Raw genomic sequence first — 18,060 nt, 5'->3', positions numbered from 1 at the left:
TGCCAAAGCAAAGAATTCAACAAATGCAAAAATAATAATCAAATTATGACAAAAATAAAAGATAATAAATATATAACTGTGTAAAAGAGCAATACATCGATTTACATACAGTTTATTTTATCATGTATATTGTGATATATGTATGTTTAGTGCAGTGTGGGGCTTTGGTCTCTCTCTCCCTCTCTCTCTGTGTCTTCCCCTCTTTCTCCCTTTCTCTCTCTTTGCATCTCTCATAAATTCAAATAGCTTTATTGGCATGAATTGTAAATAGCTGTTGCCAAATCAAACAATTCAACAAATGCAAAAATAATAATCCAAATTATGACAAAAATAAAAGCTAAAAAATTAATTTACAATATGTAAAAAAGAGCAATACATTGATTTACATATAGTTTATTTTATCATGTATATTGTGATATATGTAGTGGGGTATAGTGCAGTGTGGTGCTCTGGTTTCTCTCTCTCCCTCTCTCTCTCTCCGTCTCTCTCTCTCTCTTTGTAAATGGTGTTTGTGTGCCAAAGCAAAGGGCAGCAGTTCAGATGTGAAGGCTGTTCATACACTGATAACAAAAGAGCAACACAAACGGTCAGGCGGGAGGTAAATTTCACATTTTTATTTCTGGCTGTGTTGTTGTGTTTGTACAAAGGGATCAAGTAACGCAACTACAAGAACACTGGACACTGCACACAGACACACACACACACAGAACAGGACAGAGGAGCAGGGCCTAGCAGTAGCTACTGCACTACCGGTGGAAAGAGGAGACAGGATAAACTAAGATCAGGATGGAGAGCACAGGGGCTGCACTAGGGGGTGAGCACTAATATCAGCATCATAGCAGCGCACACATACACACACATACATACACACACACTCAGACATACACACACATACACACACACAGACACACACTCACACGACTCATCAGGCCAAGGAGAGACATCAAGCAGGATGTTAGGACATTAGGATGGCACTGACAGGGTCACTGCAGTGTTACTAAGTTCACAGTCCACCAGCTTTTATAAAACACAACAGAAACATACTATAAAAAGGTAGTTTTTACAGGTAACTGTTGGTCAGCTTTCTGACAGAACGGTACAGTCAGCAGTCAGGCTTGTCTTACCCTCTGGTTCTGATCCATCCTCTCTGGTGTGTCAGAGGCTACTTTAGCTGTGAGAGACATGCTTTTGGCTCATAATGAGAAAATAGTAAACTTCATTATTATTATTATTATTATTATTATTATTATTATTATTCAGATGTGATAAAAAGACAGTGTTTAGATTCTAATACATTGCTTGTTCTCTACAAAAGTTGTTAGAATCAGACCTACACATGATTTTACTATTTCTGATTACTGAAAAACTTGTATAACCTTGAAAATAAAAGTTCTATATAGTGATGTCATTTTTCAGACAGATGGCATTTTAAGAAATTACTGGACCATAACAGTATACTAGTGATCATTTTCTAACTATTTTGCTTGATATATTTAGAATAAAGCATCTTAAAATAACATTATAGCACATATATTTTAGTCCTTCCATCAAAACAGACACTAGTTGCTATAGCTTATAGCATTTATAGCTTATAGCATTTTGTATATGTATATAGCTGTGTATAGCAGTGCACTCACTAAAGTAGGCAGAGACTCATCCAAGAGCAGTGTGCTGGACAGGACAACCTCAGAGGCACTTGAGAAATGAGGAACACTACTAAACATATTTAAGGCACCACACCCAACACACAGACAACGCATCTTTGGAACAACAACACATTCCACACACATTGGGCTCACACATATACAGTGTGTTATTTTTCTAATCTTCTTTTTAACTTTTTAAGGATTCGTCACATTTTTTTGTTTTCATTTGCTCACATAAAAAAAAAACATCATGTGAAGAAAATTAAACAAATGAATAAATTCCCTTAGCTTAGTAATCAATGAAGCAGATAAAACACCAACAGTAAGAGAATCAAATGGTGAAATTTCGGATGACTCTTGGGTCATAATAAAAAAGGCAGCTACCTCCTGCCTTTGGCTGGAACCTAAAGCTGTAGTTTTAACTGTAAAACCAAAATTTATCTCACAGATTGCTGTAAAAAAATAAACGGAAATGTTAGTGTACTTGAACACTGTTGTGCTGTTGTGATTATGGTTAGAAGGGTAGAAATAAACTTAAATGTTCTGCAAAGGATTTAGGAATGATTTAGGAAAAAATAAAGACAGCTGTATGTATGTCAATATGATCATTTACATACTCTCTACATACTGTATGTATATTTTCAACTATAACTGATATGACTGTGTGCTTGAAGAACAAATGGCAATTAGAAATGCTGTGTTGTATAAACAAAAGGTCAAAGAAAACAAGACATATCCATATGTCAAATAAACGCATGATTAAGGTTAAAAACAAACATAATCTGAAAAAGAAAAACACAAAAAATACATTCAAACGCTTGCTTAAGATTTCTTAAGATTCTCAGTGACACTGGAGCCACCATCCATTGTGTACAGCAGCTTACAGAGGTCTCACTATTTCTGTACTTCTGTCCTGTAGGTTTTCTTTAGCTTTTCCAAGAAAGGAAATTGCCTGCAAGAGTTAAATCCATCTAAAATTACACAGCAGGCAATGAGCAATGTCTGGCCCACAGGGGGCAGCACATTACTGAGGTCAACCTGTCAAAATGCATGAATGACTTCGCCATTGCACTGCAGGACGGAATGGAAGAGATATCGCAAGAGATATCGATAGAAATATGGTATAAGAGATATGATATAAGATATTCTAAGAGATTTTGTAGGATGGTATCATAAAAGATGCGTGCTGCCATCTTTACAAATAAAAGGTATCATATTTTTCACACTATAAGGCTCACTTAAAATCCTTTAATTTTCCCCCCAAAAAATATGTTAGTGCACTTTTTAATCTAGTGTGCCTTATGTTTAAATTTTACCAGTCAGGTATTAATAAGCAGTAAATCCACTTACTGCTGAAGTAAAGAGTTATACAGGAGTTTCAGTTTAGTTCTCCAGCACCGAGGCTGGAGCAGTATCAGCATTAGCTGCTAATTGTGCTGAGCGCTAGCTCTTTTGTCGTTCAGATGTGAGTATTAACCTCGGCCTGTAGCCTGCTGCTCACCCTGGCTAGCACTGCTGGAGCAGAATTAGCATTAGCACTAACTGCGCTAAGCGCTAGTTTTTTTGTCGTTCAAAGGTGAGTATATCAGACTGTAGTCTGTGTTTACTGTGTTAAAACAAGTATATATGGGACAAACCGCTAGCTAATAGGATCCTAGCTTACCAGAACACACTACATCCAGCGCTCATTTGATTTTAAAAGGAAATATTTTTTTAAGAATAATGTTTTAGTTTTCTCAGCTTAGCTTTACTTTATTAGTACTTATTAGTATCGCATACTGCTTCTTAAAATCTTTTTTGCCTTTTAGTGCGAAAAATACAGTAACTTTATCTATAATCTATAATGTGATATAAAATGTTCTGATAATTCTGTATTTTTCTTCAAATTCTGAAATTGAACTTTATATTTAACTTCAGCAGCACCTAAATATCAGTAGAGGTATTCCATTCAACATGAGAATATGTGTAGTGATTTTTCCGGGACACAAATCGTACAAATGATATTGGCAACACACAATAATGGAATGTCATTGGTCACTGTGGCATTGCAACATCGGGCAAACTATTCATACAGGAACTACTTCCTAATCTACTAGCTCTCGCTAATAATGGCTCCGACTAGGGGCTACACTCTCCATGGGTAAGGATTTTAATACTTCACAATCTACTGAATCATCGCTGGGAGAATTAAACTTTTCATTAAGACGTGATTGAGTGATAAGAACATGATTCAGAGTTTCAGATCTCGTCTCAGTGACTTGAGCTCGCGCCCAGTCTGTACCACAACCTTGGAAAGGTGACTGACAGGAGTAGCAGGCTTAACCAAGGCCAGTGACAGAAGCTACACAGGCAGAGGAGGTCTAGCATCGAGGGAGGAGTCCCTTCTTATAGGCCACGACACCAACTACTGTCGCAACTGTCAGGAAAGAGGACACGCCCACAAACTTAAAGAATCCTCCCACAGAGGGCAAGTTTCTTTCCCAGAACGTGGTCTCAAAAGGAAAAGCAGGGACATCCTGGAAAAAAACATTATTAGCATTAGTTATTATCATATTGGAGAAAAATAAGTTAACAAAAATCTTTATCCATACATATAAGCATAGTTACAAACTGCATTCTGTACCATAGATTCAGGTTCTGGTTGCCAGATTTGACTTGAATGGAGTTTCCCCATTGCACACAAAATCTGACAGGAAGACAGGAAGACAAACAGTATTAGTTTAATAAAGAGCCTATTGTTCCTGACATGCAAAAACACTTATAGAATTTACCCAGAGTATCTGAAAATATCAATAGACAGTAAAATAGGTATAAAATAAGTCTATTCTGACACAAAGATGCAACAGCTTTTGTGTGGTATGTAATTAGGGCTGTCATTGGTTTCAAATAGTAAAAATCATATTATTATTCAGATTTTTCATGAAGAGATGGACACAATTTTCAGAAATATTTTACAATAATCATTAAACATTACTACATTTTAATGCTTCACAGTGTTATAGATAATAATAAATTGGGACATTGGTTTAATGATTTTGTAATAGTTAATAATGTCTTAACTTTGTTAAGTGTTAATTATTAATTAGTAGAGACCCTTAAATGTACCCCTATTGGGCGACAAACTTTATAATGTTAATTAATTATAAATGTGACTTCTATTTGAAGGGGACTTTTATTTTGTTGGGCTGCAGCAGTAAATGTGCTACAGCTGTGACTCTGAACTTGTGGGGTTTGAGCGGAACAGCCCCCCGGGAGAGCGGAAGTGCTGGACAAGGGACACCGCACGCGGACGCTGCACAAACACACGGCAGTGGAGGAGCGGAGCGAGGTGCTGACTGGGGAACGGCTCGCGCTGTCTGGGGAACGGCTCGCGCTGTCTGGGGAACGGCTCGCGCTGTCTGAACTGGGAGTCTGTCGCAGCGCAGACTCTATTGCTGGGGAGTTGTCTGCTCCTGCGAGACGTGCTTAGAAGCATGGGTGAGAGCGCTCATTCTTCCCTTAGTAAAGTTCAACCCCCATCTTCTGTACAATTTTACCCTTGGGCTCATCACCAGCATTATTTTTTAGTACATTTCATTGTATTACTGACTAGCTTAGTTCTGGAGTTGTTTAAAATAACAATAGAAACATTGTCTCTTCATTAGTCTGGCTGCTGGTTACATTTTTTTTTTTGTGTGTGTGTGAATAGAGTGTTGGGTTTTCTTTGGTTTGGTTTGGGGTGATGTAAGTGTGTTGTGGTGTGTAAGAGTGAAAAGAGAGAAACCCTCCTCAGTATTTTGTCAGTGTTGAAGCAGACCAAGAACTTTGAGTGGACTGTTTCTCCCCTCCTTGAACTGATACCATTGGTTTGGACTGAGTTCTGCAGAACTGAAGATTTTCTTAATCTCTTAAATTGATGTTTGTTTGTTTTTTTTTGTTCAATAAATGCTTGTGAAACTTGTATCCTCTTTGCATTTCTGTTGACTCTGCTGTTCCCCAAGGTGCATTTATTTATTTTTTTTAATTGGATTAAGGGATTTTATTTATTTATTTATCTTTTTAAATGGACAACTTGTAAAGTGATAAAATAAGTGTAAATATGACACACACACACTACAGACTGAGTCAGAGGTGCTCTCTCTCACCTCTCTGGTTGCTCTCTCTCCAGCCTGCACAGCTCCCTCCATGTAGCCGCTCCACTCTGTGGCGGTCTCGGTACCAGCAAAGTACAGCCTGCCCACAGGCTCCCTCAGCACTCTACAAACAGTGAGGATAAAAGAGAGAAAAAGAAAGAATGAGTGCTACAGTCACATTCAAAATGCCAAGTCTTATTAATGTTAATTTGGGAATCAGATTCAGCCACTGAGAAGCAGCTTAGAACAGATCTTGGCATACAATATGAGTTCAATGTGTCACAGAAGATCTTCATCACCACCACTGTATGTACAGTGCAGGCATTGGACAGGGAGGACAGACAGTAATGAATATGCACTCACTTTCCATACTGTGTGAGAATGCCAGGGGGGAAGTACATTGTGTAGCAGCCTCCTGAGTATTCCTCTTCACACCAGTTCTTCTCTTCATAGTGCACCGGCTAAAGGGAAAAAAAAAAAAAGCAGTCACAAATGATCCCACAGATCCCAAAGTCACATAATTAAGATTTAAAAAAATGGAAAAAAAAAACCTCATGTTTAAGTAATATACTGGTTATACCTTCTACAATAAGGCATGTGCATTTTAGAGCACAGCTGCAGGACATGGCACATTTTATGTAGTATTAACAATAATGTTGTAATAAAACCAGTGGTGCTCAATGTCCTCGCTCACAGCTGTTTAGGCTTCAGGTAACTAGTCTAAAGTTTCCATATTTCTGCAAATAACACTATTTCTGTTCGTATTATGTGCAAGCACTTTATTTTTGGTTTTGTATGTCAATCTCTCTCTACAGCAGGCCACGTTTGACCCACAGGGGGCAGCACATTACTGAGGTCAACCTGTCAAAATGCGCGAATGACATAACCATAGCACTGTAGGACTGAATGGAAGAGATATCTTAAGAGATTATGTAAGATTTTGTAGGCTGATTGGAAAACATATATACAAGAATAAAGGGGAAAGATTTGCACCTTATCTACTGTCATCATCTATAATCTATAATATCTTCAGGTCATGATCATCATCTTTCCCATTGGCAACAACACAACCTCAGACTTCTCAGAAATCCATCATAATTAAACAGACTTAATTCAAGCTAATTTTTTTTCGGGTTTAAAAAACTGTTTACTAAAAATGATTTTGTAGCAGCATTGTTTTGGTCACTTCCTATTTTCTAAATTAGTTATATAGGACATGACAGACACCTCATCCTTCCAGTCTAGATTGTGTTTGTGTATCCAGTGTTTTATGTACCCAAAAAACTGACTTGCTTCTCTGTTAAATGTATACACGCATGCACATGTATGAGAGAACTAACAATGCATTGCGTCACTTAACGACTCAGCAAAACTATTGGTGGCTAGCTATTTTAGTATTTCTTGCAATGCTGCTGGTCAGCACTTTGATGGTTAAATGAAGAACAGAAACTTACATGCAAAGCTTCTTCTGAGCCTAGGACCCGTGCATAGATCTCACAGATCCTCTTCTTTCTGTGGGAGTAAAAAAAACATCTTGATTCTTATGCACCCTTTTTCTTCACAGCTTAACACAGCTGTAAATGTGAATAACTTCAAAAGAGACACACTGACAAATATTTACCTTTCCTCCCTGGTAAGTCCAGCTAGCTTTCTGCTTTTGCGTGCGAGGATGAAACTGGAACAAAACAACGAAATGTGTTTTAATCAGTTCGTCATTTAGTCTTGAAGCAAAACAGATTTTCATTTATTTAGAAGAGAAGTTTCTGATCAGTGTCCACAGTTTGATTTACCCCATAATTGCAGGAACAGAGCCATCAGGCTTAGTGTCATCCAGAGTCAGACCAATAGGTGCATCCTCTTCCTCAATCACCATGCTTCCACAATAGCCTGGAACAAAAAATACGTTTAATTGTTTATTTGCAGCTTAATCTGTGCAGAAACAGGCTCTTAAAAGTGTCCAATATTCTTTTTACACCATCCGACACACTTGCTTAAATTTTGTTAGTACTACTTTGAGTATCTGCATACAATTTTTCAAGCATCTACATGCAACCATTCACCAGAAACGCCAGAATGAACTTATTACCCTTCTTCCTCCAGAAGTTCTCCCGGTAGTAGACCATGCACTTAATGACCGAGCCCATGGGTACTCTGTGGATCAGTTGATTTCTAAGTGGAGGAAGTTCAGGGTTAAAGTGAATCTTCAGGTTCAGTCCTGGTGGTATGGCGAGGATCACATATTTGGCCTAAAGCAGGAAAGAGAAGATCAATTACTGCATCACTGAAAATATATTTTTTAGGAAAGGCATGATAAAGCAAGGAAAAAAATTGTACCACATAGCACACTTTTAAAAAATTATAAAGCTGTTCCTGTATCAATATCATGGAAGAACCAGTTTTAGTTCTATAAAAAAAATTGGTTTTCATAAGAGATGAGAGAAAAAAACATTAGCAGTTAAAAAAAGAACTTTTAAAAAGTTCTTGACACTCAATCACAACACTTTTACAAAAAATAATGATATTTAAGGGTGTAAGTTTATTCTTAAATAAATGATGCTGTTAGATCTTGAGAAGAATCTCAATTTAGCTTTTTTTTTTAGCTTTTTCCTGTGGACCAGAAATTTCACATAACTTTAATTTCTAAATGAAATTGCCATGCTGTGGCTGGTAAAAAAAGTCAGGTGAAGTGCAGTGATGTGTATACTGTATTTAATGGTGTGGGTCTTTGTAAAAAGACCTCAGCTGAGCCAACAGGGCTAATGTGCTCTGCAGCAGTAGCAGCGCTTAATAAGCTTTAGCAGGAGAAAGAGGATGTGGTCAGGGCAGGGAGATGAGGAGAAGCTTAGTGAGCAAAATCCCACAAGCTTACATGACTGCGTGTACACTAACACACATCGTCTGAAGAAAAGCCCTTTTTATGCCAACTAAAACTCTAGCTTTAGAATTCTGGACGGTCTAAAAGTCTGGGACAGTTTAATGGTAGAATGCAATGTGTTGTTTTAATCAAACCAAGAACAAGAACATATTAATAATACTATAATTAAGAATAAAGGAGAAAAGCAAAGAATAATACGGCTCAACATGGAAGCACCATAAAGGTAACAGCACACAAGTTTCTTGCGCATGAGCCACTAAACCCTAAATCATATTTTTTCCATTATTACCTGAAATGTGTTCCTTTGAAGCAATGAAACATACAAGTCCTGCTTAGAATTTCCTACATTTTATAAACTTTAAAAAATGCTTTTTAGCATTTTTAGCAATCCTCTTAGATCAATCAGTTAAAAAATAATACCATCCAACCATCTGGGTCTCACATCTCGCTATTACTGGCACATTGCTGCAGCTCAGCCAATCAGCACTCCCTCCTGTCCTGCCCACTTCTAAACCCATACATCACTCAGTGCCCCTGCCCAAACTACCTCTTCATTTTTTTTGCTTTTATAAATTTGAGCTGAGGGAGGAGTGCGCAAAACTTAAGGGGGTTTAGTTACCCTTTAATGAGTGAAATATGAGTGAATAGAAATATATTTAAAGGTCATTTTAAATGCTGAAGATCTGCTTACCTTGTAGATCTCGTCATTTACAGTTTTGACCACTACCATATCTCCGGTCTGGTCAATACTGTAGACAGCACTCTGCAGCTTCACCCGGTCTCCCAGCTCTCTGGCCATGCACTCGCTGATCTGACTCGAGCCTCCAACAAACTTACGCTCCTGATAAAACAAGTAGGAATAATTGTGCATGAATATACTGTAAATTTCCTCATAAATCACTATTATGTTCTATAAATTATGTAAATTTCTTGCTTGCAAATACACTGTCATAGAAAAAATATTTTAGGTGTAAGAAGAGATCCTTTTCAATTTACAATCCTTACACTTAAAAAAAACTCCTTTTTCTAATTTCTTCAGAGAATCAGCCACTGAAGGTTCAGTAAAGGTTCTTTAGAGAAGCAAAAACCAGTGGCATCACTCCAAACAACCATTTCTGAGCAATTTACAAGACTACTCATCTTTAAATATATAGTGTTTCCCATCCATCTGCATCCACTCCCAGGCCTCACTCAAACTCTAATAACTTACATAATCTTGCCATACAAAATGCTGGTCATTATTTTGCCTCACTCATAAGATAACACCTCACAACCTATACAGGTTTGAAGATTCCTAAGCCCTCCCGTGATATTACTTTTAGAATGAGAATTTTTAAAAGCAATAGGTAATATACAGTCTAATGTCATCACCTCCAAGTCATTCATTATTAGGTGATATTGGTGAGAATATATTAGTAGTATTATTAAGATATTCCACTTAAATTAGGAGGACATAGATACAAAATAGGAAAACATACAAAAAATGGAACTCCCAAGAACATACAGACCACCAAAACTATGCCCAATAAATTAAAGCTCTTTGTGAGAATTTTATTTTTTTAGTCGCCAAATTCACAAGTGTGAAAGAACGACTAAACACTCTGGATTTAAAAGAAAAGATGTAAAGCTGAAAAAGACAATTGCTAGTCTTTTTTCTATGCATGCTGTTCTTCTGTTCACCAACAGGTGGCTCCACTTGTCAGAGACCTGCGAGGGAACATGTGCATCTGTTCTGCTCTTATAACCACTGACCACATTTCCTTCTGAATGACTGCAGGCTTTACGCTCAGACAGGACACAGCACTAATCCAGACAGCCAGTGAAAGATGGTGCTCTAATCTGCACTAATCACATGAATATGTGTCAATACACCACTCTTGGGGGTAGTCATACAAGCATATGTCTAAACAATTAGCAGGTAGTGAAATAGTAATTGCACCTGTATAAATAACTAACAAAAACATATGTATTTAATACATTTTGCTGTATTTAATAATAAAAAAAGCAATATTTTCTTAATATTTTTGACCAGTACAAAGCATTTCTGTAATTTTGCAGGAAAAATGCAGGAATTCTTTTTTGGAGTCTTAATAAACTGAAAAAAGTTTCATAAAGAGTTGCTCATCTGCTCACACTACAGTAGACCTTTCATGATATCTTCTTATTTTGAATGATGTATTTTCTTTAAAATAATTGTGATAAACAATGTTATTGTCAGTTTAAAAAACATTTAATTCCACTGATATATCGTAAATATGACAGTATAATAGTAGAGCTGGGCAAAATATTGATATTTTATCGTATAGTGATATATTTTCATAACGTATCGACAGTATGCTTTTTTAACCCTGAGTTCTGTGATTGGGAACAAAAACACCAACAAAATTAAGAAATATATAGTGATATAAAGTTTGGTCATATCATCCAGCATACATACATAGCAGCATCATGCAATTAAACATTTTAAAGAGCAGTGAAACGTCTATAATTAAGAATAATTAGACAATGAGATTTCATTTACCGTTTTATTTTTTACACATAAGGCAAACCGGACAATAATGTGCATTATGCGACACTAGTAAGGAACAGGGGTGTCACCATGTTTACCCTCTAATTCAACAGGTATTGCTGCTGTAAAGCTGTGAAGCTAAGCTAAATTAAGTAAACAAAACTGTAATTCTAGAAAAAAATAATTTTAAGACAATTTAGACAAAGTCAAACGAGTAACTGGATGTTAATTTACACAGATTTCTCTTCTGAAAACTGTTTATTTGGGTGGGCGCTTCCATTTATTTACAGTAAGCTTGGATTTCCAGATTTTCCCTAAAGCTGCAGCATTAGCATTAGTGGCTAACCGCTAGTGAGTAGCGGCTAATGCCACCCAACAGTGCTACACTGAGGAACCCTGAGTGTTTCAGTAAGCCAGTGTGATATCAGCTAGAGGTTCGTACCATGTAGCTTTAACACAGTGAACACGCACGCTTCAGCTACAGGCCGATAGTACTCACTAAGAGTTAGCACTTAGCATGGCTAGCACCTAATGCTAATATTGCTCCAGCCTCAGTGCTGGAGAACTAAACTGAGACTCCTGTATAAACGCTGTGTACTTCAGCTGAGTGGCTTTACTGGTCCTTAATACCTGACTAGTAAAATAAGGCACACTGTCGATTTTCTGGAAAATTAAAGGATTTTAAAGTGCGCCTTAAAGTGTAAAAAATATGGAAACAGCTTTTTGTTCTACACAAGAATCAGCTTGCTAGCTCATTTATATGTTACTGTGATCTCTTTGCAAAAGGAAAAATATAATGGGATCCATTGAATTAAGCAAAAATGACCTAGAGCATTGCCATATATTGTATGATAATGTATAATGTAATTATTATGGCAGGCCTACACTACAGTAGATTTACACATTTCCCTGTTAATAAGAAAAAAACATCCTGCTGGTTGTGTTGATGTTTCAGTCCCCTGCCAGCAGGAGAGTCTTTGTATGCTTTGTATGTATAAAGCTGCAAAACAATGGCCTCCTCTCCTGCCACTGCTGCCACACACACCCACCACTGACAGAGCAAAAAAACACACGTGACCCGTCACACAGCGAATCTTCAACCTCCATCTTCAACACAAACACCAGCTCATCTCCTTCAGGAGGGGCCAGGCAGCAGGAAATCACTCTGAACCTCATAATAAAGTTCCCTAATTACCCCAGTCAGTCCCATCCTCCCCCCCGCTGCTGATGCTGTATCCATGGCAGCTGAGCATCCCGCGCTGCACCAACCCTCCCCTCCACCTCCTGAAAAGCAGCTACAGCGAGTGCTATGATTATCTAAATTAGGGCTACAGAATGGAGAGTGGCACTGATTACAGGACTTCAGGACATGAAAGCCAGGGCAGGGCGGCCTCAGCACAGTGAATTCCCACTGCTCCGCCACACACCTGCCTTTTCTATAGAGCTATCTCTCTCCACCATACTTACCCTGACACATGGCTACCTGGATACACCTCCCTCTTCTCTCTTTCTATGTATCACTCTCTCTCTCACACACATTCTCTCTCTCTCTGCACACAATGTGTAAACACACAGATGCAGACATGGTGGAAAGGTTACACACATGCACACACACACACACACACAAACACACACTGTGCAAACGCAAGTGTCAATGTGGTGGGAGTCATTTAGCTGTCATCATGCTGCTTTTGAACTGTGCTCACTGTAATTCAGCTTGTCTCTATAAAAGCATATGATTCATCTGGTCCTGTGGTGCTTAGGCTTAATGTCATGCAACACGTTATGAGGAACTGATATTAAAATTTACACACAAAGCACTGCATAACTTTATATATATATATATATATATATATATATATATATATATATATATATATATATATATATATATATATATATTTTTTTTTTTTTTCTCAGATATTTATATTATATATTTTTTTCTTTTCAGATATATCCTCTATTGTGTTTATTTGTATGTTTGTTCACATATATGAAAGTGAACAGTGTATGTATTTCCCAAATTATGATTCATTTCAATTGTGTTGTCTTTAAAAGGGTATAATTGCTTTGTTATTATATCCTATTATCATTATGTCAGTGGCATTTAAATGGTCTTTATTACAATAATACCATTTATTTGTATAGCAATAAATATAGCAATGACCTCAGTAATTTCTGTTTTTTTAGCAAGGGAATTGTAAATTTTGAAAGAATATAAATATATATTTTTAATGCCCTAATATCTAAGGATCTCTGGATTGAATCACGGATCATGCTGCTTGCCATCAGCAGCCAGAGTCAGAGAGAGCACATTTGGTTTTGTTCTCTCTGGGGGATAGATATTTCTACTCTTATACTCTCTATATCTCTACTACTTGTGATATGTGTGGAAATGCTGCTTAGGGGGAGTTTGTATGATCAAACATTTTTTCTTTTGGTTACCACGAGACATTTAAAATATGACGAGAAATAATGTGTCATTGTAATTTTGCGAGATCTCAAATTGGGTAAAAAAACTGTTTGCTGGGGTGATGATCAAATAGGTTCAGTTGGTGACACAAAGTGAGACAACCCTTATTAAATGGGCCACTGCTCGCTCTGCCTGGCATCTGTTAGAGCTACAGTCATGCATGTATAACTGACAGAAAGCTGTCAAAAGGCTTTTAGAGAAGGCTGTTATACAATTTTATGGAAGTTTCCCTCAGAAATTGCTCTGTGACAGATTATACAGGTGGGAATACCTGCTGTGAGAGCCACTTCTCAAAGTTAGACATTCGTTTTAAGGCATAGCTCTTTTTTTTTACTGACCAATCACAGACTTTGTCACGTATTGTCTTCACTTGTGGAGGTTGCCCAGCTGCCATGTACATGATACTGCAAGCGAAGCCTCCACACAACATCTGTGGCTGTTCATTTTCTCTGTAATTACACTGTATTGTTTGCCGAAGCCAGGAGAATGACGTCTCTGGGTAAATTACACTCTGCAAGTGATCAACAATAGTATTCTTCTTGTACTTCCATATTTTTTGGACTATAAGGCGCACTTAAAATACTATGATTTTCCCAAAAATTGACAGTGTGCCTTACAATCCGCTACGCCTTATGTATGAATTCTACTAGTCTGGTATTAAAGAGCATTAAAGCCACTCCACTGGAGTACAGCATTATGAGGGGGAGTTTTCAGTAAAGTTTCTCCACAACTAAGGCTGGGTGCAGCAGCATTAGCATTAGCATTAGCAAATACTGGAAATCTAAGCTTGCTGTAAATAAAGGGAGGTGCTTTAGTCACTCAAATAAACTAAAGTTTTTTAGGAGAGAAATCTGTGTAGATTTACATCCAGCGCTCATTTGACTTTGAAATATTTTTTTTTTTCAATTCTTTTTTCTACACCTCATAATCCAGTGCACCTTATGTATGAAAATAGACCAGAAAATACACGCTCATTGATGATGCATTTTATAATCCATAATCCATAATCCATTTTATTAGTCCGAAAAAATAGGGTACTGAAACGGTCTACAGAAAAAAACATAGAGCTGTCTTAGTTTACCTGGCCACCATTAGTGGTGGAGAAGATCCTCATGGTTCCTCCACACTGCTTGACATACCAGAGGAACCAGAGAGCTGACACTTCATGAGGCTCTGAGGTCACGTTCACGTTAACGAACAGCGTGGCAAAGCGACGGGCAGCGCTGTGTGTTAATAATAATAAAAAAAGATTTGTTAACATTTGCCAATATTTAATTGCAATTGCTTTGCTCTGCAAATGCATCTGTCTAATGTTGTCTAATGTAATAATGTTGGTGAGATTGCTCAGATGAGTTCTTTTTAATGTACCTGGTCCAGCAAACCTTGTCAAAGAACTCATGCATGGTCATCTTGTCCCACTCCTCAGCATGTGGGGCTCTCCATGGAGCTTCTTTAGGGATCTGCAGAGAAGATACAGTGTATACTGTACTTATATAGAGTGTTGGAAAATGAGATATGTTTAATGAATGTGTAGAAAGTCACATTTAAAAATGTTATTTTTCCTTCATAGATAAGACAAACTCAGAAATGAGAAAACTAGTATTTTAATTTAATTGAAGAGTATTTTTAATTTAAAGTATGGTCAATAATTATCAATGCTATCAGTGAACTGAAAAGGTCAGTTAAATCTCCATCAGAGCAGCTGAATTGGGCCTAAGATGATGTGCATGATGTACGTGGCTATAATGGACGTTTACCTCCATGCCCATCTTGTCCATAGTCCTCCAGAGGTTGTTGTAGTCCATCAGAGCTAGAGGGTTCCACATCGGTGGGAAAGGCCCCTTGAATGGATATGATTTCCCCTAGGAGCAACGAAACAGCAGCCATGAGAGAGTTTCTTCATGCACTTCTGCATGCCACCATAAAACCAAAATGACTGCGGTAATAATCGTCACTGCTATACGTAACGTCTTTTTAATCACCATCATATCATCATAATTGGAATTACAATTACACTTTGGAGTGGAAACCTTTTTCGCCTGCCTAAAACATACGTCACTGCATTTCGCATGGCTTACATTCAAATAACTCAGCTAAAAAAACTGAGCAGGGCTTCTTTTCTCACAGCTTTTACTGCCTTTCACAATTTGAGATCAGACACACATAATTACATTCCAGGGTTTTAAAGACGACACGGGATGCCACGCACACTTGGCACATAATTTGCAAATTATCTTGACACTTTAGAGGGGTCTCGGCATAATTATAGAATAGTCCTTGAGAATTATAATTACTTGTGTAAGCACAATAAAATAAATCCTATAATCACAATGAACCCAGCACTAAAATAGCAATTATTTCTCATTGGCACACAGCAGCAAAATGACACAGTCCTTCTGTTCACACACAGCGTTTCATTCTCACAGTAGTGGAAATGCTTAGTCAGTATGATAACAGGCTCCATAGCTGGCCGATGGTGTAACAGTAAGCAGACATGACTTCATACCCGAATTGCTCTGTTGCTGAGGGGCTCTTAAATGAACGCAGTTATGGCTGATTGATTAATATTTGACTACATATTAAAAGATATGACATACACCAGAGAAGATAAGTTTCCCCTAATCTACGTTCCTCTCTAATGTGCCTCTAATAATTGTGCAATTTGTTCGCTCTCTAAACGGGGTCATTGATAAAAGGGCCTACTATGATCTTCTGGACCTCAATCAAGGTTACACATACACTGATCCTGTAAACCGATCCTGTCCATTCTGCTGCAACGATCCAGATTATACCTCCAGCCAAGGTTTCAACACTGCCCTGACTTTGACATCCAGTGGTTTTTTTATCTAGAAGAGGACTTTATTCTTGCAGATTCAGCGTTGAGCTTTAGGAAACCTAGTCATTTTCTCATCATATGAGGATTTGAGGAGTAAATGGCACCAATACAGGACTACAGGACTGAAAACAAGCAGCCAGACAGATAAATGGTTCTGTGACTATTAGGACAATGAGCTGCTGGAGAAGAATACTTGCTGGAGCTGTCAGAAAAAGCCATCAACAAGCAGATGAGAATGTTCCAAGGTTCATACACTGACAAATACATTTCCATGATTTCCCATGACTTTTCTATGGCTTTAAGGCAAATTTTCATGGCCTTACAATTTTTAAAACATCAGTGCAGACATGCACAATAAAACCAAACATCAACTAAAACTATAATCGAAATTGATTGCAGTAGGTCTAAAATGAATCTGACACACAATCTTTAATAATAAAATGTTAGTCAGATCCTGAGAGCTCCATTGTATAGTGCTAAATTACTTAATTAGCTCTGAGCTGATGTATTTGTTAGCTCAAAATACATTTTCTCCATCGATAAACAGAAACACAAAGATTTGTAGATCACTTATCCAGCCTGGAAAGTGCTATTGTCAAATTCCATGACTTTTCTAGAGTTTTCATAATGGTAAGAACCCTGATGTTCAGCGGTATTAATTAGGGTGCAATAAGCTTTCCACTGTTGCTGAGCGAAATGTTAGCAGTATTGATGTGTACCAGGGTGATAACATACAGAAAACTATTTTATTATCATATTAAACACGGTGGATTATTTAACCACTAGTCTAAAACAGTGACTGACCCACTGTGCCCAGTACCCACTGCTTTGAAATGTGCATGCACAAACAGTAGGTGGCAGTGTAAACCATTCTGGTACTTCATGAAAATACGTGAATGTAAACCCAAAGAAGCCTCTCAGACCTGGTTTTGTATGTTGGTCCATGCTAGACCAAGGCCTTATACAAGCTTTCCCTCAGTCTACTGCCATACTGCCATTCTGCAGACCATTAGATCAACAAGTCTCACACAAAACTGATGTGCTTGTATACACATACACCATTCAATACATTAGAAATACATTTAATTTTTTAAATGTTATTAAATAATAGGTATGCAAACCAATAACAGTGCCGGAACCTAAAGGAAAATGAATCCTGATCATGTTTTTTTTCCCCAGGTTTTCAATAAATGTGCCACTTTTTTTTCCCACTCTTTGAGTGAATAATGACATAGTCTACATGTATTTTGTCTTGTTTTTCAAAGAAAATGTAGACATCCATGTAGACAAACAAACAAAACACAATAAATTTACCCTAGAACTGCTATTCTAATGATGAACGTACCTCAGCAGTGCTGTTCTAGTCATGATTCTATTTCAACAGAGCAGTTCTAGTCACACATTTAGCTAGCGAGCTGCTCATGAATTTTATTCATGCAAACAAATATCTACATTTTCATTTATAATCCTGCAAGTATTAAAGCATATCTATCTACAGCCAGCAAGCCTCCACCTGCACAGCATACCACACTGGCTATGAACTTTACTTCACCAGCTAAATTCATCACCACAGAGGCACAAAGTAAAGGTAATGATGTGCGTGTGTGTG

The 18,060-nt window shown here is 37.5% G+C and overlaps 1 protein-coding gene across 1 annotated transcript in view; it reads right to left on the bottom strand.

Moving 5' to 3' along the window:
• Window positions 1-599: 599 nt before the first annotated feature.
• mao (monoamine oxidase) overlaps window positions 600-18,060 on the bottom strand; it is a 48,890-nt gene continuing 31,429 nt past the window's right edge. The window contains exons 4-15 of the mRNA XM_007227824.4: window positions 15,373-15,477; window positions 14,984-15,075; window positions 14,697-14,838; window positions 9,325-9,474; window positions 7,845-8,004; window positions 7,549-7,645; window positions 7,380-7,433; window positions 7,213-7,270; window positions 6,122-6,219; window positions 5,771-5,882; window positions 4,270-4,332; window positions 600-4,162 (exon numbers count right to left, since the gene is read on the bottom strand). Coding sequence (XP_007227886.2) covers window positions 4,007-4,162; window positions 4,270-4,332; window positions 5,771-5,882; window positions 6,122-6,219; window positions 7,213-7,270; window positions 7,380-7,433; window positions 7,549-7,645; window positions 7,845-8,004; window positions 9,325-9,474; window positions 14,697-14,838; window positions 14,984-15,075; window positions 15,373-15,477 — 1,287 coding nt within the window. The 3' untranslated portion in view covers window positions 600-4,006. The remainder of the gene's footprint in view (window positions 4,163-4,269; window positions 4,333-5,770; window positions 5,883-6,121; window positions 6,220-7,212; window positions 7,271-7,379; window positions 7,434-7,548; window positions 7,646-7,844; window positions 8,005-9,324; window positions 9,475-14,696; window positions 14,839-14,983; window positions 15,076-15,372; window positions 15,478-18,060) is intronic.

This window comes from Astyanax mexicanus, chromosome 11 (assembly GCF_023375975.1).
Source record: "Astyanax mexicanus isolate ESR-SI-001 chromosome 11, AstMex3_surface, whole genome shotgun sequence".
NCBI classification, from domain to species: Eukaryota; Metazoa; Chordata; class Actinopteri; order Characiformes; family Acestrorhamphidae; genus Astyanax; species Astyanax mexicanus.
The sequence above is the reverse complement of the archived record's forward strand: the minus strand, read 5'-3'. Positions and strand labels throughout refer to the sequence as shown.